Genomic DNA, 23009 nt, shown 5'->3' on the forward strand with positions numbered 1-23009 from the left:
AGGGAGCCTGCAGCCCAGGCATGTGCCCTTTACTGCTGGAATCAATGGGCCCCTTCAGTCCACAAGCCGACACTCTATCCACTGAGCCAAACCAGCTAGGGCTAATTTTTTTCATTTTTTATTTTTATTTTTTTTGAAAGAGAGACTGATTTGTTGTTCCAATTATGTATGCACTCACTGGTTGCTTCTTGTATTTACCCTGACTGAATATCGAACCTGCAACCTTGATGTATTGGGACAATGCTCCAACCAACTGAGCTACCTGGCCAGGTGAGATGGGATCCATTTGAATCCCTATTTTGTAGATGAGGACACGGAGGCACACAGCTAAGAGGTAGATGATATGAGACTCTAACCAGATGGCCTGGTTCCACAGCCCACGCTTTCTACCGATGCATTGCATGGTCCTCTTAAGACCTGGAGAACATGTCACTTCCTCTGGGAAGCCTTCCTTAATACAGCTCCAGTAGAAGACAGTAGTGAAAGGAATCAGAGAGACACCAGTTCAAAACCCAGCTCTGCTACCAATGAGCTGTGCAACCTAGAGTCAGGCAGTTAACCTCTCTGGTCTTTGGGATTCCTTAAAAGGAGACAACAACAGTACCGTTTCTCATCCATCCCTTTGCTCTTTTTGAAATCTGTACCATTGTAACTGTGTTATTTATTGGGGGGAAAAGAATAAAATGAAAACATAGTTTGCAGAAAAAGAGTTGCTGTGTAGAGAACCTAAGTGTGCTACCCAGACCGCCTTCCCTGAAGGCCTTGTTGCCCCAGCGCAGGGAGTGTGGGCAGCGGACAGCCTGCACTGCCAGCCCCTGACCCCAGGGTACCTTGCCCAAGGTCACCCCTGCTCCCAGGAGGCCATGTCCACAGATGCCGGAGAGAAGCCGGGGCCATCCTTGACCAACAGGGTATCTCTGAAGGGCCGTCTCAGCTTGGTGCTCTCTGTGGGGTGGGTGGAGGCTTCGCAGGTCTGCCTCGCAGCTGTATTGCGACCCCTCAAGGTCACCGAATGACCTCAGAGTATGCTTCCAGGAAGCAAAACCTGCACTGAGCATGGCCTGAGGATGCACGGGGCCTCCTCAGCACTTCCTGTTTGCTATGGATTGCGTCAGCATGTCTTCTTCAATGACTCCCAACAACCCCAGAGTAAGAACTTTGAGCCTCGGTTTTCCTACCTGGAAAATGGGGGTAAAATATTACCTAGACCCTAGGGTCCTGTGAGGGGTCAGTGAGGTAATACACGATGACACATGGTGGACACTGAGGCTGCACTTCCTCTGAGCAGGGCCGACGACCCCGAGCGTGAGCGCCTCCTGGACATCCTGCACCCTCGGTGCCTCACTCGCCTCACTCTAGTCCCAGCCCTGCCTCTGAGCTCACAGAACCCTCTAGAATAACATTAATGACTAATTGAATAAATCGTATTAAAAGTACCTAACATTTATATCATAGTGGCTAAGAGCATACACCAGTGATTCCCAAAGTGGGCGCTACCGCCCCCTGGTAGGCGCTGCAGCGATCCAGGGGGGCGGTGATGGCCACAGGTGCATTTGGGGGTGATGAGTAACTGCTATTAAAATTAAAAAAAAATTAATTTCCAGGGGCTGAGTAATATTTTTTCTGGAAAGGGGGCGGTAGGCCAAATAAGTTTGGGAACCACTGGCATACACTCTAGAGTCAAACTACCTGGATCGTAATCCGGAGTGCGTAGCTGTGTGCCCTTGGGCAAGTGACTTTGCCTCTCTGTGCCTCCATTTCCTAATCTATAGAATGGGAAGAACGAAGGCATTTATCTCACGGACTTGTTTGGAAGTTTAAAGCAGTTACTGCATGTAAAGCACGCTGGACAAGGCGAGCACTGTATGTGGTGGTGGTCCCCTGTGCTCACAGAACTCTCGAGTCGTGATGTTATTGGTACCAGTAACAGTATTGAGTCCACTGTGAGCTCCTTGAGGTTCCAGATCAGACCTTACTCCTGTCTTTCTCCTCAGCACCGGGCACTGAGAGGGGAACTATGATTATCCTAATTGGCAAAGGAGGTGGGTGGTGTCTGCAGGGCCCATGGAGTCTCTGGCTCTTCGGCTGCGCCTGCAGCTGGGACTGGGACCTGCCCACGCCGCCCCGGGCGCCCAGCCCTCCTGCCCATCTTACCTCGCAGGCCTTGGCCATGGCGAAGCCCCCGCCCAGGAGGATGATGATGCTCCAGGGGATGGTTTCCTCCGCCCTCTTCCACGTCAGCAGGGGTTTTGTCTCTGTGTTGGGAGCTGGGCAGAGAGAGAAGACACTCACTCTGAGGAGCGGACACGGGTCCCTGCAGGCCTGTCTTTGTGGGGGCACTCGGGGTTCTCCAGGAAGCCACGATCTGGCTCCAGCATCTGACTTTGGAGCTGCAGGGGAAAACCCACACCACTAAGGCATGGCATCTGCTCTATTCAAAATGAAAACAGTGGGCCCCGCGGCTGGGGCGTGTCCTGGAAGCAGGCCTCCACGCCAGGACACCTCTCAGCCTCTCACAGTCCTTCTGGGCAAGTGTTACTTTCACCCTCACCCAGGGCAGAAGGTTCTCTCTGTAACTGGATGTGCAAGGGAGGAAGGAAAGAGGAAGGCTATTCAGGAGAGAAAAAAAGCTATGGGAATCTTTGGCCCGTGGAACTATGGGGTGGTTTTTATGTTTTCAAAGGCGGTGGTGTGTGCAGTGGCCAGAACAGGGGCCAGCACACTTCTGTAAAGGGTTGGGGGCCGGATAATTTAGGCTTTGCAGCCTCTGTTGCAACTAGGATGCCGTGATGGCACAAAGCAGCCTTGGGCAAAACATGCATGAACGGGCATCCCTATTCTCCACAGGGCTGGGCACTTGCTATTTTCATGTAAGACAGAAAATGTTTTCTGTTTCAAAAATGTGAAAGGAATGATGAACAGGGAGGGCCTTGTTTCCTGAAACACATTGCCCTGCACCCAATCCGCTGCCTCCATAAATGTCACCTCCCTGTAGGCATTGGAGCCTGCAACCCCCGTTCTGTACACTAGGAAAGCCAGAAGCGAGAAGTGTCTAAGGGACCTACTTGGGAAAGCCAGTCCTAGAGAATCCAGGGACTCACTGGGAGGTCACCCAGAAAATCAGGGACAGAGCTGGGGTACCAGACATCCAGGTCCTGGTGCCCTTCCCGCAGCCCCAGCCCGAGAGGAAGCTCAGGTCCTATGAGCCCACTCCCAGGTGATAGAACCCTGGACGGGACCCGGTCCAGAGCAGCCAGGCCACAGGCTGGTCAGGAACCGATGAGGCTACAAGGTAGCCTGGTGGGGGAAGATCTGCCCAAATAAGAATAACAAGTATCGCCCTGGCTCAGTTGGTTGGAGCATTGTCCCATACACCAAAAGGTTTGGGGTTCAGTTTCTGGTCGGGACACATACCTAGGTTGTGGTTTCAATCCCCAGTCGGGTGTGTGTGGGAGGCAACCAATTGATCTCTCTCTCTCTCTCTCTCTCTCTCTCTCTCTCTCTCCATATCCTTGGGTGAGGATTTAAAAAAAAAGTAGCAGTATTGATTCATGTTATTACAACATGGCTCATCCTTAAAAACATCATGTTAATTAAAAGCAGCCAGTCACAAAGAATCACATATGTAACTATGATTACATTTATATAAAATATCTAGAATAGGTAAATCCATAAAGAAAGTAAACTGGTGATTGTCTAGGGCTTGAGGGGAGGGGCATGAGCGACTGCTAATGAACCAGGGTTTCTTCATGGGGTGGTGAAAATGTTCTAAAATAGTATTGATGACTGTACAACTCTGTGAATATACTGAAAACCATTGACTGTACACTTTAAACGAGTGATTTGTACAGTATGTAAATTATATCTCAATACAGCTGCTATTTTAAAAAGAAGAATAAACCAAACCAACTAGATTCTTACTCTCAGAAGCATCAATGGGAAATAGAGAGACAACTGGGCAAAGAGAAGTGATAATTGAAGGTAGAAGAATGGACAGAGGTCGCATAATAATATAGGAGGGGTGCTAGCAGCGGAGGTTCTGTGGGGAAACAGACACTTTGAGGAAGCAGATCCTCCCAGGAAGCAGAAACTTCGAGGAAGTGGGAGTCATGGAAACAGATGCCAGGAAGCAACAGAGGCTCCGAGGGAGTGGACTCGAAGGAGCACACACTGTAAGACGGGAAGCCAGAGGGACAGAGGCTGAGGGGACAGGAAGTAGAAGCCATGGGAGCAGATACTAAAAGAGAGTGGGCACCAGCAAGGTGAAGACAGAACTTACAAAAAGGCAAGAACTAGAATGAAGCAGAAACTATAAACATTCAAAAGCTAAGGAGCAGTAGAAACTATGAAGAGACCAAGAAATGACACACGGAGCGGATTGTGAGGAAAGCGCCTGAAAGCAAGACAGAGAAGCAGAGATGGAGGAAGAAGGGAACCCTGTTTGGTTTTGCAGAGGCCAAAGCCCACAGCCTAAGCCCCCCGGACCCCGTGCCAGCCTCCTCCTGGGCCAGCTCTGCTCCAGGAACTATTGGTGGGACCAAGAAATCCTCTCCCTCCCGATCCTTACGCGGTACTCCCCACACTCCAACCCCCATCCTACAAAACTGGAACTATCCTTCCTAATACTCCATTTTTTTCTACAATAGAAAATAGTGCCTGGCCGGTGTGGCTCAGTGGTTGAGCGTCGACCTATGAACCAGGAGCTCACGGTTCGATTCCCCGTCAGGGCACATGCCCAGGTTGTGGGCTCCATCCCCAGTGTGGAGCGTGCAGGAGGCAGCCGATCAATGACTCTCTCTCATCATTGATGTTTCTATCTCTCTCTTCCTCTCTGAAATCAATAAAAATAAATTAAAAGACACACAATAGAAAATAATTAGCTTAGGACCACTATTTCCTGATTCCTGGTCCAGAGCTCATCTCACTCCCCAGATAGTATTGGGCCAGGCACACACATGGCTCATCTGTGACAGGTGGCAGGTGTTGGCACCCTCTCAAGGCAGACTGCTGGAAATCCAGTGGGGTCACATGTTGGATGGAGCTCTGAAGGCCAAGGCCAGACTACAGATGGTTTGGTTTGGAGGGCTCTGTGATGCTTTTAAGCTGAATTTGAATGTTTTTCAGCAGTTTTGCCTCACTCCACACCGATTCCTATTCATTTTAACCCAGCTTGAGATGTTCACATCTGGCCCTGTGGGCAATTGAGTTGCAAGTCCAGAGGTGGCAAAGCTATAAAGGAGCAGAAAGTGAATATCTTGGGCTTTTTGGGCCAACAGGCAACATTGAGGCTATTGCAGAGACACTTATATAACTAGACAAATTAAAAGCCCACAAATTTCTTATTGAAGAAATTAAAAACTTTATTTATGGACACTGAAATTTGAATTTCATGTAATGTTTGTATGTCATATTTTTCTCTTGATTCTTTTCAACCATTTAGAAATGTGAGAGCCATTCTTAGCTCATGGGTTGTACAAAAATAGACAGGCAGCTGGATTTGGCCCAGGGACTGTATCTAGTTGCTAGCCCCTGCCCTGGACAGTCACCTCCGGCAGCCCTAAGTGCCCAGACAAGGTAGCTGCTCAGACAGGGAACGGGGAGCAGGGGGTGGGGAAGACTCAGGGTGGCTCATGGCTCGTACAGTAGGGCTCTCAGGTCCCAGGTGTGGGGCCCACCTCAGGCCACCGATTACCACGCTCCATGCCACAGAACTCACTGAGCTCACCGACACCCCAGCCCTGACCACCTTACCTTTAAAGTCACACCACCACTTGAGAGAGGGCCTTTTGGATGGGAAGAAAAACAAGATGGTGACAATGCTCACGCCGGTTACAGCATCAGAAGTAAACCTACAAGGACAGACAAGGCCCTAAATCATGTGACCCTGGGCATCTCAGCAGGCCAAGGCTCGGCAGATTTACCAGTGAGGATCTGTGGGAGGGAATCAGGGCCACTGTGAAGGGGCCTTGTCAGAGGCCTCTGGATTCTGTCTTGCACTGAACTCAGCAGGGATGCAACCACCCGTGGATGCAAAAGCCCTTTGCCCACAGCCCCCTGGGGCTTTTAGATCCTGCTTGAGCCAAACAAATACTTTTCCTCCCAACTCAAGGACACGAGGTAAAGGGACTTGACCAAGGAGGAAAGAATCTGAGAGCCACAGAATACCGGGGTCTGTGGAACCCCCATGGATCACTGTAACCAGGGTTCTTGTAGCAGCTCTGTATTCGCTCAGCTTCTGTTTGCATTCCTCCTGAGATGGGCAGCTTACTACGTGGACATGGAGCTCACTCAGATCAGCAGAGCCCAGATGGAGCCAGCTTCATGGCCCCACAAAACCTAACTACCAGCTTGCAAGGACCCACAAGGTGTCCAGTGGAGGAGATGCTAAGCTCTCAGAAGCCTGGGGCAGGCCTCTTCCATTTCAGATGAGGAATCCAAGGCTCAGAGAGCAGAGCAACTGGCTCAAGGCCAGACCATGGTCTGTGGGGAGATGGGTACTGAACCCAGATTTTCCCAGCTGCAAGTTCAAAGAAGCTCAGAGCCAACTACTAACAAAAGCATGTTTAGCCCACACATTTGGGAAGAAGAGTATTCAAATGGCCAGGAAACTGGAAAAGGTGGTCGATACCACTATACTAGAGAAATATAAATCACAACACTAACGGAGTACTACTCTGTTTTTACCTCTGCGAACAGACAGGCAAACTTGAAAAGGGTGGTAATACCGAATGAGGATGTTGGAAAACATATGGGGCTGGTGGGAAAATAAATGTTTAACCTTCCAGAGGACAGCTGGCATCATGCTTCAATACTTTCCATGTGAATACCCCTCGATCCAGTTATTATACGTCTAGGAATTTACCCTCAGGAAATAACTGGACTCTGTACACAGATTATGTACAGAGATGTTCATTTGATAAGAGTGAAAAATAGAAGATGCTTAGTAGAGACATGTTTAAATAAAGTGTTCTTAATAATATGTATAATATGTACATAATGAAATACCCTACATCTTTTTTTTAATATATGAGATAATATCAATTTTTATGTGTAGACATACAACCAAGAAACCTTGTAAATAAATAAAAAAGTTTTTATTTGCAGTATTGGACACAATCCAAAAGGAATTGATAAACTAAATTAAGATACTCCCATTCTATAGGATACTATGCAGTGTTTAAAAAGAATGAAATAGCCCTGTCAATGTGGCTCAGTGGTTGAGTGTTGACCTATGAACCAGGAGGTCACAGTTCAATTCCCAGTCAGGGCACATGCCCAGGTTGCAGGCTCGATCCCCAGTAGGGGGTGTGCAGGAGGCAGCCAATTGATGATCCTCTCTCATCATTGATGTTTCTCTCTCTCCCTCACCCTTCCTCTCTGAAATAAATAAAATCAATAAAAATATTTAATAAGAAGAATGAAGTGGCAAACTGTCCATGATCCTATTATTATATTTCCCAATTTTTTGTTATATGTCTCTGTGTGTGTATTAATGTGCGTGTGTGCGTGTGTGCGTCTACAATATTACACACCAACTTTAATTGTGAATATCATTGGGGAGTGGGACAGAGGGGAGATGAAGGGCAACTAAATTTTACTTTTTCACTTCAGCATTGCTTGAATTTTTTATAATGAGTATACATAACTTTTATCATGAAACAAAAAACAGCAGATCACAAACAATATGTTCACTGCAATCACACTTCTGTCAAAAAAATCTTGTTTTTAGATAGGTTTCTTTTTAGTCAGTTTGCTTGTGTTTTAAAAATTAGTTTTACTGAAATATATACTTAACATGGAATACAATGCACCCATTTTAAGGATATAGTTAAGTGATTTTAGCCGAATGTACACAGTCTTATAGCCACCAATCCAATCAAGTTGTGGAATGGTTCTCAGAGAGGCATTCTTTTTAAGTCAGAAAGGATGTCCATCAGATCTGGAGACAAAGATTCTAGGTGATTTTCACTTTCTTTGTTTCATTCAAGCCATTAAAGCCTTCGCCTAGATTGGGGTCCATAATGTCTACTATAAAAGGCCACACAATAAATATTTTTGGCTTTGCAGGCCATGCTGTTTCTGTCATGGCTCAACTTTGACATCATAGCACGAAACCAGCTGTAGACAGTATCTAAGGTATGGCTGTGGTCCAACAGAACTTTATTTGTAGACACTGTCCTTTGAATTTCATATAATTTTCATGTGCCACAAAATACAGGGTGGGGCAAAAGTAGGTTTACAGTTGTTCATATGGAAGATAATACGAAAATTAGTAAATAATGATGCGAGAATAAATTCTGTGTTTTGCTTACTCACAACTAAAAACTACTTTTGCCCCATCCTGTATGGTCTTTTGATTTTCCCCTAGCCATTTAAAAATGTAAAAACCATTCAAAAACAAGGGTGGGCCAGATTTGGTCCATAAGCCTTAGTTTCCTGACCCCTGTCTCAGATGACAGGGGCCATCTGGATGGTGTCATAGCTCCTAACTGTTCTCTCACCTGTATTTTTGACCCCGCTATGCATTCTCTAGTAAATGTAATGAATGTTTTACTGAGTTCTTCCTATGAGCAATTTTCATCGCTTGACAAGTATTAACTCATTTATCCTCAGAATAATCCAGTGAGAAATGTGCTATTATTATACCATTTTACAGATGAGGACACTGCGACACAGAGAGGTTACGTAACTTAAAACCCTCCTATAGCTTCCCATTACTCTTACTAAAAAATACCAAAATGCTTAACATGTCCAACAAGACCTCCATGATCTGGCCCTCACCTGCCCTTCCAGCCACGTCTTGCCCACTTCCCTCCCTTCCCACCAGGTGTGGGTCACACTGGGCTTCAAGTGTCCTAAGTTGGTTCCTACCTCAGGCTCTTATAGACAACGCCCAGTGTGTCTCCAGTTTTTATCTCCACTCTTTCTAACTTCGGTTCTTCCCAGAACTATCCAAAGTCAAGGCCCCCACTCCATTCGTTTATAATTCCACCCTCTCACTCTTTCTTTGCACTCATTACAATGTTATTTTGTTGTCTAACTACTTGTTTTTGTCTGTGTCCCCAGCATCTAGCATAATGCTTAGCACATATTAGGCTCTCAAAAAATGCTGACTGAGTGCATGAAGGAATGAATGACGTGATTGGGGCTGCACAATTTGTAAGTGACACAGCTGCCCATGAAACCCAGTTTTGTCTGACTTCAAAGACAAAGCTCTTAATACATGAGAACCCAAATGTCTTATCCTCCAAACCACAACTCTTTCGAGAGCAAAAGAAGGAGCCATTAATAATGACCAGGGACCAGAGGCATGAACCTCGCCCAGGTCACCCCACTGCACTGCCTCTCCAGCTCCACGTGGCCCATCCCAGAATCTTCCCTGTTGGACTCCACCTGTGGGTCCCCAGAGGCTCACCCAGGTTTGAAGAGATTGGACCAGCCAGGGATGAACTTCGGGTCCCGGAAGAAGAGGAGGATGGCGAACATGCAGAAAAGGATGAAAACGGCCCGTTCAGCAAACCTGTGGTATAGATATGCAGGCACGTGGTGACCGTGGGCTCGGGCCGTCTGCGGGGTGGGAAGGCCTCGGGCAGGTGCCCACAGTGTGACTGGGCCCAGACCCTGCCTCTGAGAAATTGAAAGGAGGAGTTCCCTCCCCAGGAAGCCCCCCGCGTGAGGAGAGGGCTGTTCCGTGGTGTGAGTGGTTCCTGCCTGGGGCTACCACACTCGCCAGGGTCCTTCCTAAGTATCAAGCAGCCCCTCACCAAAACTATTTATATAATTTTTACTGGGAATTTCCCAGAGTCCTAGGGAGAATCCAGAGACAGAGATAAAGGGTGAAAAAGAGAGAATCAGAGAGACAGGAAACAGAGAGGTAGGCAAAGAGTCACACACAGGGATGAACATGAGCGCAGAGTGGGACAAACACAGAAAGGGACAGACATGAAGAGAAGTAGAAAGAGAGAGAGTCTGCAAATGTTGGGGGCAAATATCTACCCAATGTGCCCATTTCACAGATTGGGGAACAGAGCCCAGAGAGGGTTAGTGCCTTGCCCGAGGTCGCACAGGAAGTGAGTGGCAGAGTCAGCCCTTGGGGGCAAGCCTGCTGACTCCGAGTTATTGTTACCACAGGAAATACACACTTTAAACAAGGTCCTGGAAGCTGCCCAAAGCAATGTTGAGTATCCCATGTACCAGGAGGGAAAGGGTGCATTTGGCAGGAAGGAGGCAAGTCCCCACCCCAAGTACACCCTGAGGAGCTTTCTAGTATCTACCCCAGCACCAGGGCAAGGGGCTGACTGTGTGAGCCACCTCCCTACCCTCCATCTCCAGGACCCCATTTCAGGCCACTGGTCCTGATATGCCCCTGGGACTCAGCCCCCGGGACCCAGGAATCAGACCAAGAGGTAACTCTCTTGAAAGTCTACCGCCCAGTTTTCTCTCCACCCCATGGATCCCTGGATCGCGCACACCATGTGCCCCAGACTCTTGTATTCCTCCTGAATCACAGCTCGAGCCCTTTCTTCTCCAGTAGCATTGACCTCTGTGTCCTTCTTCCAGCCCCTGAAACAGAAAGTAGAGAAGTTAGGAGTGGCTACTGCAAGGGTGACTAACTTCGCCCCAGCCCACCACCACCTGGCCAGGCCTCATTATCTCTGTTCGGGAAACTGCAGTGGCCTGCTGGTCTCCCTCTGTCTTCCCTTCCTAAAAACTGTTCTCCCCACATATAGCCTGGATGTTATTTTTAAATGTGAATCTGATCATCTGACTCCCAGGGGATCCTTTAGGGGATCAAACAGAAACATGAATAAACAGACAAATCAATGGAATAAAATGGAAAGCCCAGAAATATAGCCAAATATAAATGGGGATTTATCTGTGATAAAGTTGGTATCACAGCTGGAATGCAAAAGATGGGCTATTTGTTCAATGGTGTTGGACATATAGTTCAATGGAACAGAATTGGGAGTTCAGAGATAAACCCATACACATCTGTGGTCAATTGATTTTTGACAAGGATACCATGACAATGAATTTAAACCTCATAGCACCCTAAGGATAAACTCCAAATAGATAAAAAAGAATTTAAATGTGAAAAACATTAAAATATCAGAAGAAAACTGTGATTACTTTTTTTATAACTCCTTTAATGGGAAGGCCCTTTTAACTATAATGGAAAATTCAGGAGCCATATGAGAAAAGATTGATAAATAGTCTATGTAAAATTTTCTCAAAAATCCTACATGAAAGAAAACACTATAAGCAAAGTAAAAAGCAAGTTAGAAAAATATTTGCAACTCATATTGCAGAATAATCACTAATCTTTCAATATATAAAGAGTATTAGAAATCAATAAGATCAACCAACACCAACAGTCCATTTGAAAAATGTACAAAGGATATAGACACACAGTTTAGCAATTCACAGGAAAGTGAATACCAATGGTCCCCATGAATATATAAAAACTTTTCATATTGCCCCCCAATGTTAAAAGGTGTTCAAAATTACTCTCAATAAAGTAAATGCAAATTACTTTTCTTTTATCAGATTGGCAAAAATACACTTTGCTATATGGTAACAAACACTCTTATAGGTGGTAAATGGGAGAACAAATTAGTACAATTCTTATGGAGAACGACTTGACAATATTTATTAAAATAAAAATGTGTTTTTATTAGTGGTTTAGTATCGATGACGAGTGAATTAATGGAGGGTCTGGGCATAGCAGGCAGGTCACACACCACCCACTAACCACACACCACCCACTATCTGCACACGGTAGGGAAGTGAGGTCTACAATAGTCACCAAGTGAGAAGATAACATGACATTATAAAGACAATCCTCAGTGTATGCAGAAGACCAAGACTCAAGCCGCCATTCCCTAGTGAGAAGGAACCTGGGTCAAACACAGCTCAGTCTGGCCCAAAGCTCAAGTGAAACATGAAGGTGGTACCTCGTGAACATTCCCCCATACAGGAAGGAGATCCAGAGCCAGGCAATCAACAGGAACAGCACCATAAGAGGTAAGGCGAAAATGAACCAGGAGCCGAAATTCACCACGTCGCTCTGTGGGAAGGCACTGGAGAAAAGAGGGAGGTGAGAGCCAGCCAAGATCAGCCATGCCGGGGTGTGTGTGTGTGTGTGTGTGTGTGTGCGCATAGAAAAATGAGAAGTATGTTAAATATTCACAGTAGCATGAAAGGTATTACAAATTTTTATTTTTTCTATATTATCTGAGAGTCCTATAATGTACCCACCATTACATGTATAATCAGAATAAACTAATGAAATTAATTTGGGGAGCAAAGCCCCAGGAGGACGCTCAGGGCAGCTATTGCCCTGCCTCCTGGGCTCCCAGCTGGAGAACCGGAACTCCATATTACTTAGCATTCCTTCTAAATCCTCTCCTCCAAGACCAGAAAGTCCAGTCGGCGTTGGTGGTATAGTGGTGAGCATAGCTGCCTTCCAAGACCAGAAAGTCCAAGCCTGAGCAATTAAATGTTGCCGATAACATGCATGTAATTTATATACAATTTACTCCAAATCCTTCATGTTTGATATTTTCACTTGCAACTCCAGCATTTCCTCCCTAATTTCTTTTAAAAAAATTTTTATTATTGATTTCAGGGAGAAAGGGAGAGGGAGAGAGAGAAACATCAATGATAAGAATCACTAATCCGCTGCCTCCTGCACACCCCCTACTGGAGTTTGAGCCCACAACCGACCGGGTATTGAACCATGACTCCCTGGTTCATAGGTCGATGCTCAACCATTGAGCCATGCCGGCCGGGCCCTCCCTAATTTCTTTTAAAGTTGGGACAAAGTTCTGCTCGTGTCAGCGTGGGCAGGCAGCCTGAAATTTCTCTGATAGCAACTGCCACCCCACCCATTACCTGCATCCCCCACCTCAGGACCTGCCCTGAGGCTCCCAGAACCCACATCTTTCCTGTCCAGCCTCTTCCGGTTGAGGAGACTACAGGGCCAGCCCAGGCTGTTCCCACATCGGAAACAGGGCCATCTAGGTTTGCTAACCAAAACCTAAGGCACAGCCAGGTCTTGCTCAGAGAATGGAGATGAAAAGACACCAAAGGTCTGCAGGGGGCTGAAGTCAATTGGCAAAGTGCTGACGCCTGGCCCATCTCACACCCCCTGAATCACACCCTGCAACTGAGACCCAGCTGTATTTTTTCATCTCCCCCAGTGACTCTAACAAGCACCCAGTGGCTGAGAATCACTGGTTTCTACCATCAAATCATACACTCAAGGAACTTAGGCACCTGATATAATATAGTGGAGGCTTAAGGTTTTAAAATCAGTTTGTGAGGCAAAACTGGAGTGTACTTAAAATTTCTCATAAAAATAATTTCAATTACCCACAAGTAGAGGACCGATTTATGTATGCCAAACCTGCTCTCAGGAGACCACCACCAGCTTTCCCTCACCCTCCCAATTTGACTCCATGGTTGAGTAGCAGGAAAAGAAGCTGGTCAGCCGCTGGGGCCATGTGGGACATCAAAGACTTTTTGCTGTTATCTGCTTGCCAAATGCTTACGTGTGCATTTGTGAAGATTAAATCAACGCAGGCCGTATCTCCACTGCACAGGAATCTGAAAACCTCTCAGAATCCTAGAATCTGAACATCTTAGGATCTTGAAATACAGGAATTTTTTAAATCTTTGAACTAAGAGGCTTGGAATGACCGAGTCGACAAGCCATGCTGTCTGAGAAGCCTTCTCTGTTCTCACGCCGGCCTCTGTTGGAACAGTTTCAGAGATGGGGACACTTCACCTCCTGGCAGAACCCGCTGCCCCGCTGGCCAGCGTGCGTGGCTGTCAAGCTTCTCACTGGACAGGACAGCGCAGACCAACGCCTCCAGTTGGGGTGTTTTCAAAGCAGATGCCACATCATGTCACCCTTCTGCTCTCCGCTTCCACGGACTCCCCGCTGGGTCTTACAAGAGCTGCCTTAGTCTGGCCTCTTCTTACCGCATCTCCTCCCACAATCCCCTGCACCTTCTACACTGCAGCCTAGCGGGCCTTTATGCCGTTCGCCTTTGCTCAGGCTGCCCCTCTGTCTGCAAGGCGCTTTCCTTCTGTGTCCACAGAGCTCACTCGCTCACTTCTAGGCCTCTGCTCAAATGTCATCTTGTTAGAAAGGTTGTACATCCGTGACCGACTCACCCCTGTGCCTCCTACCCCTTTATCCTGCTTTGTTTTATTTCACAATTTATCACATGGACATCTCCCATATTCATTTGCTGTTTCCTTTACTGCGCGTCTCCCCACCAGAATAAAAGTCCCACAGAGCAGAGACTTGGCTGGGTTTTATGCTGAAGCCTGGCCAATAGAAGGCACTCAAGATACATTCCCTGGATGTTAGTTAACTGAAGGGGCGGGGGGGGGGGGAAAAGAGAGCAAGGCTTGCTTTTACCTCTTGATCCCACCAAGTAGGATGAGGTTGGGAGCTGTGCCAGTGAGAGTGGCCGTGCCCCCAATGCTGGCTGCGTAAGGGATGGAGATGAGGAGGCCCTTCCAGATGTTTTTGCGATATTCTTCCGCCTTCTTGTTGCTGTCTGCAAGAGCCGGCGGATCCTCTGCCTCCTCAGGGAAGTCTTTGCTTTAAACAAACCCAAAGAGACGCCATTCAGCACACACACAGCAATCCTGGGCTCACACATTGCTGGGGTGGGGAGAGCTCCGTGGTCTTCTGAGAAGGTAATTCGGCACTGACATCAAAACCTCTAGAGCTGGGCACCCCTTCAGCTCAGGTGTTCTCTGCTAAGAATTAGTCCCAAAGAAATAATTGGGCAAATGTCTCGGGTATGGGTACAAGAGTTCCCCATGGTGTTAAATACCATTTTAATTAATTAATTAATTTTTATCATTTCCATTTAGAATAACCTAAATCACCATCAAAAGGGGATTGGCTAAATAAAGATGATCCCCTTTCTGGATGCTATTTAAAAATCATGATTTAGATGAGTGTATTAAGATGAAAGATATCCATTATGTAAAATGGAAAGATAGGGAACAGCACTAGTTTTTATTTTATTTTAACAATATTCACATTATTTCATGAATATTTGAGTTTTAAGAAAAGTTAAAATAGTAATAGGCAAAGTCATTTTGGTACCTTTCTCGGGGGTTGAACTACGGGTCCTTTTTCTCTATTTGTATTTTTTCTGGGTTGTTTTCCTTGCACAGTTAGAGTTTTGTGAAAGAATGAAATTAAGAATTATTAATTATATAATTTAAAGTTAATGATGTTGACACAAATGTGATTGAGATAAAAAGATGTTCACTACACTCCATTAAGTGAGATAAGTTTCCAAAACAGCATATATAGTATTGTCAGCATTTTTATTTAAGAAAATGTGTGTATGTATATATAGAGATATCAATAAATAATCTAGATTGGTATTTGCATAACTGTTTTAACTTGTCTTTGAGAGTGAGATGCTGAATATATTTTTTGTTTAAGAGTGTTTTTTTCACTTGTGCAATTATAAAATGTTTATAAGTGAATGACATTAAGAATTGCTCCTGTGCAATTAAAAAATCAAATGTTTTAAAATAATAAAAGATCCATCAAATACTGTCTGGTTTTAATTGCTACATGAGGGGCCCCGTCTCCAGTGGACAATGGGGACATGACCTGAAGTCTGAAAGGGACACAAGGAAGCAGCTGGAGACCCATGTCATCATGGTCTGACAGGGGTCCTCAAACTACGGCCCGCAGGCCACATGCGTCATCATGGTCTGACAGGGGTCCTCAAACTGCGGCCCGCCCGAAACATTTATCCGGCCCGCCGGGTGTTTTTGCCGCCGCTGCCTGTCCTGCTTAGCAGCCGACTCGTCCCGGGCCCGCAGTGCGCATGTGTGGAATGTCTGAGGGACAGTGAACTGGCCCCCTGTTTAAAAAGTTTGAGGACCTCTGGCTGACTTCTCAGGTGAGTGGCCTGGTCGGGAACTGTGGCCTCTCAGATCCGGGAACCCAACCAGACTGAGCCTCCCAGTGAGGATGAGAGAGCAGATGGGCCCTAGGGTTCATTTAGTGCAACCCCTTCTTTGTTTAGATGGGGAACTGAGGCCCAGAGAGGGGACGGGGCTTGCATCCAACGGACACAGAGTTTTCCTCTAATGGACATGGCGTTCCAGAGAGTAGCATCGGGTATTTTCCAATAAACTCTGCATGAACTCTGCAGAGGCAGGAGGTAACAATTGATCCCCAGGTTGCATGGTAGTGAGTGGCTGGGCCATCACAGAACCCGTGATCTCAAAGCTGGACTCAAGGCTCCCAAGTGGTGCTGGGAAGGAGTACAGTCCCTGGGATAAAACAATCAGATGTACAATCATATTCCTCCTCTGCTATCCCTCCATCAGCTCCCCTCCATTCAAAATCAAAGCTACATCAGTGGCCTATGAGGTCCCACGTGCCCTGTCCCACTACTACCACCCTCACCATACAGGCAATCTTTCTAACATTATCTACCATCCACTCTCCCAAGTCCAACCACGCAGGAAGCGTACAGGCTTCTTGTCTGCTTTGGACTCCCAGGAACTTTGCACCTGCTGGTCCCTCTGCTGAGAACACTCTACAGATCCTCCATGATCCCGCATCTCCTTCAGGTGTCTGCTCAAGCATGACCTTCTTAGAGAGGCCTTCCCTCATTACCCATTTTAAAGCTGCCCTTTCCAGCTCCAGGCCCCTGCCCTGGCCTCTTTACTGCTTTATTCTCCTGCATAACACTCACAACCATGGGACATATTATGGATTTTACTTGTGAATGAAATAGACCTGATCAATGCCCAGCAATGCTGAGAGCAAATCACTTTACTTCCTACTGTTCCATCACCATTAAATCAAGATAACAATGCCATTAATAACAAGTGCTACCATCATGCATGTAGAGCCTAGCAGCTGACATTATTCCATTTAATCTCAAAACAACCCTTTAAGCTGGGTTCCAATATCATATCCAGTTGTTAGGTGAACTTAATTGAGGCTCAGAAAGGTTAAATGACACAGCAGGTAAGTGGCAGAGCCTGGGTTCAAAGTCAGATCTGTGTGGCTCCAAACCCCAAGATCTTAACCATATTGTTATACACAAAGTACACCAAAGACTGAACATGCTATTGATGTGAAGGTGCTTCTGGACTCACAGAAGTCACGATTATTACTGTCTCATAGGACGATTTTGTCCTTGGCGCCTCTCTACCTGGTCTGCATCTGCTCTCCTTCTTGACTATCATGTGGCTTGTGCTCTTCTGCTCTTCTGGGCCTGGCCTGGAGACCCTCCCCTTACTAAAACTCTAGGGATTGAATGTACTCCTCTGCCTGACCACATCTGCATTTTTAAGGATTCTGTGGAGATCTATGCATAAGCAAAAGGTGGAAACTTGGACAAGTATGTCATTTGGAGAAATTTTCAGAGATGGGAGGGAGGTTGCTTGCAGCACTGAGCTCTCGTTCATCATCTCCTTGGACCAAGAATTGGCTCCTCAACGATTTTTACCAGGAACTCACTCTTCTCTTCTGGCAAGAAATTGCATCTCCATGGGCACAGGGTTCATGCCTTTTGTCCCCACAGCAACTAGGAGAAGAAAGCATGATGTGCTTAGTGTCATGTGAGTGGGACAGGAGTGTGCCCATCCTTTTGTAGGCAGTCAAGAGTACTTCAGGGTTCACTCTTGGCCAAGAATCTCATACTATTCATTCAATCAAATAAATAAATAAAATAAGTCGCTCAACATTCCATCTTCCTGCCCCACCCGTGTCTATTTGGAGACCCCAGACTTGAGGGCAGGGAGTTAGCTAGCTGTAAGACTGCTTGACAGCCCAGAACTCAAGCCTAGGCTTACCTGAGCAGCCATTGCCAAAAGGATGTTTGGGAAAGACTAGTTATGAGTGGTAATGGATCAGCAATGGAATGGGTGGCCCCAATCTCCCAGTTATTCATTCAAAAAGTATTTATTGAGCACCTACTATGTGCTATTGACTATGAGCTTGGGGTACACAGTGAAAACTATACAACAAGGTCCCTGTTCCCATGAAGTTTATGTTCTAGAAAGGGAGACAGACAGTGAACACAGAAAGAAAATTTCAGGTAGTGATGAAAGTGAGGGAGGACATAAAACTGGGCCAGGTGATGGAAAGCAATTACAGAGTAGGGAGAGGGAGCAGGCAGCCTACTGTAATCAGTCAACAGAGAGACACCATACGCTGATGGCTTTGGATGTGAGACCTTAAGGATAAAAAGGAGCCAGCCACATGAAGAGTCTTGAGAAGAGAGTTTCGAGCAACAGAAACAGCATGTGCAAAGGCCCTTGGGTAAGAAGCTTAGAAGAACTGAGGAACCACAAGAAGGCCAGTGTGCTGGGAAAGTAGAGAGTAGGGAAGCCCTAGGGGAGATAGGGAGTGGGACTGCACTAGGCTAGTGGCCATAAAAATGCCGAGAGTGAATAAGTTGTGTGTTTCTGTTCTTCTTAGACAAGAGCTTGGTGCAACTTGGAGCCCAGGACCAGAACTGTCAGTGAACCCTAGCTGATCACTCCATCAGTGATGTCACTGAGTGACAAGACATGAAAATCTATGTCCTTGTGGAACTTACCTTCTGGTTAGGGAGACAGACCATAAACAAATAAGTATAATATACAGTATGTCAGATGGAAATTAGTGTCATGGAGAAAAATAAAGCAGGGAAGGGGCCCGGTATTCTGGGATCAGACAATCTTTGGCTCACCCCCTCTCCTGTGCATCCCTTTGTAAAGGATGGTCAAGAGAAGTATGACTGAGAAGGTAACAGCAAACAGACACCTGAAGAAGGTGAGGGGGTGAGCCATGCAAACCTCTGGGGAAATTAAGAGCAGGTGCAAAGGCCCTGAGGTGAGAGGGTGATAGTGTATCCAGAAGCAGAAGGGAGACCAGTGGGGCTGGAGGGGCCTGAGGGAGTAGGAGAGGAGTAGGAGGTGAGGTGAGATAAGTGGCAAGGGGTGGGGGTAGCAGAAAGTGGGCTGGATCATACAGGAGACTTGGGGATCACAGTCAAAACTTTGGTTTCTCCTCTGAGTCACATGGGAGCAGAGGCGGAAGAGTGTTGGATCAGAGTCAGGACAGGATCTGACTTTATTTTAAAAGTATCCCTTGCTTTATAGTGTTTTATAGACAAGAAAAATGGAAGAGATTAAAAGTTCTTGCTGCTGAAATCATCACCAAGGGCAAAAGAAACCATCCCTAGGTATTGAGCATGTGACTGGGTTCTGGGTTCAAATCATACCTTCATCATTTACTATGTGACCTTAGATCAGTGGCTCTCAACTGGGGCCACTTCTCCCTCCCATGGACATTGGCAATGTCAGGACACATTTTTGGTTGTCACAACTGGGGTGCGGGGGGTGCTACTGGCATCTAGTGGGTAGAGGCCAGGAATGCTGCAAAATAGCCTACAATGCACAAGTCAGCCCCCCACAAAAAAGAATTATCCCACCCATAATGTCAATAATGCTGAGGTTAAGAAACCCTGGTTTAGAGATATCTCTGAATCACTCGGCACCTCAATTCTTTAATTCACAAAATGGAAGTAGTCGTTTTCCTAGGGTTGTCAAGAGGGTTAAGGAGTTGACCCATTTGCTACAGACTGAATGTTTATATCCTCCCCAAAATGCATATGTTAAAATATAATCCCTAATGGGATAGTATTAAGAGGTGGAGCTTTGGAAGGTAATTAGGTCATAGGGGTGGAACCCTCATGAATAGGATTAGTGCCCTTATAAAAGAGACCCACAGAGCCCTCCTGCCCCTGCAACCATGTCAGGACACAGCAAGAAGACAGCCCTCTATGAAGAGGAAGTCGAATCTCACTAGACACCAAATCCGCTGGCTCCTTGATCTTGGACTTCCAGCCTCTAGAACTGTGAGGAGTAAATGCCCAATCGGGGATATTTTTTATAGCAACTAATGGGCTGAGGTAGCATTTAAAGCAGGGACTGGCAAATTTCTTCTGTAAAAGAACAAGTGGTAAATACTTTAGGTTTTGGAAGCCACATGGTCTCTGTTGTTAACTACTCAACCCTGCCATGATATCACGGAAGCAGCCACAGACAACACGTAAAACGTTATCTGGGGCTAAACCTTTATTTGAGGGCACTGGAATTTGAATTTCATATAATTTTCACATGTCACAAAATATCCGACTTTCGATTTCTTTCAACCATTTAAAAAATATATCAACTATCGTTGACTCACAAAAAAACAGGTAGTGGGCTAGAGTTGCTGGGCCGAAGTTTGCCAGACTGTGATTTAAAGAATGTCACAGGAATCTGAGCACTAGCCAGGAGTTAGTTCACGTGGGTTGCTCTTGAGAAAGAATATCGAAGTGGCCCCTGACATCTACCTGCGTTATGTTGTTCTCTTGTTGGACCTAAAGAATCTTACACGTCACTGGCCTTGAAGTCACTGATAAAATGGTGAACCGAAGCAAGGATGCTAAAGTTGCCTAAGCACAAAGCCGCTTGCCTCCCACAAAATGCCAAGCACCCCCACTCTTGCCAAATGAATGGCTGCCACTTCCTTACCCAACCATTAAGCTGCCCCTGACTTCTGACAGCAACTAATCTAGAGCAAAGCCTGCTCCCTTAGATGCCCCTCCACACGACCTGGCCAAAGCCCAAATCTTATGAGAGGCCCTTTCACACACCCTCTTACTGAGACGATCAAGCCTGTCCCGTGTGCGCTCCCCCTCACGGCAGCAGCAGAAATACACTCAACCTGTTCGACTACAGATATATTTATGGGATCTTCGCCCACGTGGACTGGAAGAAGGGTCTAGACTCCTGTTTCTGCTCTCTCCCTGCCTCACCCAGGGACCTGAGGAAGTAAGTTCCTTCCTCTCTCCACTCTGGGCTGCTCCTTTCCTGTTTGCACCAGGACTTAAAGCCCCGGAGCCTGGCCTGCTAACACAGCCTCCACTCCACTCCCTCACCCCTGTCCTCACCTCACCTCACCTCACCGACACAGCAACTGGGTGAAAGGGAGCATCTCTCTTTGCACTGGAATGAGCTTTGTTTCAGGTCTTGGGGTTGATCATTAACCAGCCCCAGCTGTCTGATCCCACTGCCCACAAAAGCAGGCGTCTACCCCAACCTCCCAGGGTCTCCTACCTCCTGACACCCTGCAGTGTAAATAAGAGGGAAGACTGAAGTTCGCTGTGCGCTATTTTTACTGTGTCTGAGGCTGGCGCTATTGACCACCAGCCAGGGTCTGAAGGCTAAATGCAGATCAGTTCACCCTGGGCCAAGGGGACGAAGGCCTAGGGGCTCCCCTGATGGGAATACATGTCCACATGCAATGCACACGGCCAGAGGTCAGGGCACTGAAGCAGGAAATGAAGCTGTTAATAGGACACAGATGCTGGGAGGCAAAGTCGCTCCCCAGGGGATGGCCGGACAGGGAGAACTCTGACCCAGTGACCCTGAACCCCACCCATCTCTAGCTCTCTCTGTACCCTTCCCTCCGCACCCCTGGGGAAATGGCAGCATTTCCTGGGAGTGCCTGAGTCCCACCCTGGAGGTTCTGGTTTAGTGATTCTGGGGCCGTAGTATTTTTGAAAAGTTCTGCAGGTGAGTATTCTGGGGAGCCCGGGTTGAGAACAACTCCCCTGAAGTTACAGATGGGGGAACTGAAGCCTCCTGAGGCTGCCCACACCCTCAGAGGGAGCATGTGTTCACCAGTTGACCTCAGTCCCCCCAGCCCCTGTCACTCATCCACGGACCCTGGTTGCTGCCAGCATCTGAGCTAGGAGCCCCGATATTAGACTGTACATGCTATATACAGGCTGGTTAGAGGTTGGGGTTTATGTAAGGTCTTATTCAAATAATACCAATACCTGAGTTTGTATCAGGCAGGGCAGGGAGAGCTGGGCAGGGGTTATTACCGTCCTCTTTACACCCAGGGAAACTGAGGCCTAGAGAAGTGGATTAGGGTTGGGATCAAGTTGACCCAAAGGGTTAGTGGCAGAGTCAGGCTTGTTCCAGGACTATTGATTCGCCCCACCCCCTCTCCCTTGAATCTCACTCCATCTCCAATGGTGCCCACCTGGCCCTTGGTAGGTCTGACCTGGAACTGTTAACCCTCGTCTAACCTTGACGTTGGGAACACAGAAGCCCCGCAGGGGAGAGTTCTTGCATCAAATTAAGTAAAGAGAACCCCAGGGAAAGTCAAAGGGCCCAGATGAGGCAGGTTTACATCCATGCATTCAATTAGCGCTCACAACAACCTAGACGGCAAGTATAAATATCCCCATTTTATCTATGAGGAAACTGAGGCTTGGAACAGTTAAGTAACTGGTCTATTCATTTCTTTCTTTTCTTAAATATATTTTTATTGATTTCAGAGAGAAAGGGAGAGGGAGAGAGAGATAGAAACACCAATGGTGAGAGAATCGTTGACTGGCCGTTTCCTGCACGCCCCACACTGGGGATTGAGCCCACAACCCCAGCATGTACCTTGACGGGAATCGAACCTTGGCCTCCTGGTTCATAGGTTGACACTCAACCACTGAGCCACGCTGCCTGGGCTGGTCTATTCATTTCTTAATTCCACTCATTTATTGAACACCTACTACGTGCCAAACAATGTTGTAGGGAAACAAGACCACAGCAAGGAAAGAGATTGACACAAACTCCCCTTCTGCTTGGCGTTTACAAGGAGACAGATAATAAACAAATGAATCCCTCTCAACCAGGAGGCACAGGAAACTTCAACTGTGCCTGACAATGTGAGGTTTATTACCAGCTCCTCCAATGCCTGGAAATCTAATGGTTTTTATATAAGTTCCACATAGTAACGAACCCCTTCCTGTGTTCCTGGTTCTCATTTCTCATGTAAACTTCACAAGAATATATTTGAAATGGGAGGTATTGCCCTAATCTTAGAGTTGAGAAAAGAGCCCCCCCGCTCCTGGCCTCATGAATGAAGAGCAAAGGAGGCGGGCGATGCTTAACCCAGCCTC

General features: G+C 46.8%; 1 protein-coding gene across 6 annotated transcripts in view; it reads right to left on the reverse strand.

The window, feature by feature from the left end:
• The window catches only part of SLC13A3 (solute carrier family 13 (sodium-dependent dicarboxylate transporter), member 3), a 76162-nt gene that overhangs the window by 12805 nt on the left and 40348 nt on the right, over positions 1 to 23009 (reverse strand). For 5 of the 6 annotated variants that reach the window (XM_005862168.2, XM_005862166.2, XM_014536366.1 and 2 more), the window contains 7 exons: positions 17528 to 17594; positions 14432 to 14617; positions 11955 to 12080; positions 10471 to 10563; positions 9416 to 9520; positions 5752 to 5849; positions 2155 to 2267 (listed from right to left, as the gene is read on the reverse strand). In XM_005862168.2, the coding sequence (XP_005862230.1) occupies positions 2155 to 2267; positions 5752 to 5849; positions 9416 to 9520; positions 10471 to 10563; positions 11955 to 12080; positions 14432 to 14617; positions 17528 to 17594 (788 nt within the window). Of the gene's footprint in view, positions 1 to 2154; positions 2268 to 5751; positions 5850 to 9415; positions 9521 to 10470; positions 10564 to 11954; positions 12081 to 14430; positions 14618 to 17527; positions 17595 to 23009 lie in introns of all 6 variants that reach the window. The other variant, XM_014536368.1, reaches the window with a different exon arrangement.

This window comes from Myotis brandtii, unplaced genomic scaffold, assembly GCF_000412655.1.
Source record: "Myotis brandtii unplaced genomic scaffold, ASM41265v1 scaffold161, whole genome shotgun sequence".
Taxonomy (NCBI): domain Eukaryota; kingdom Metazoa; phylum Chordata; class Mammalia; order Chiroptera; family Vespertilionidae; genus Myotis; species Myotis brandtii.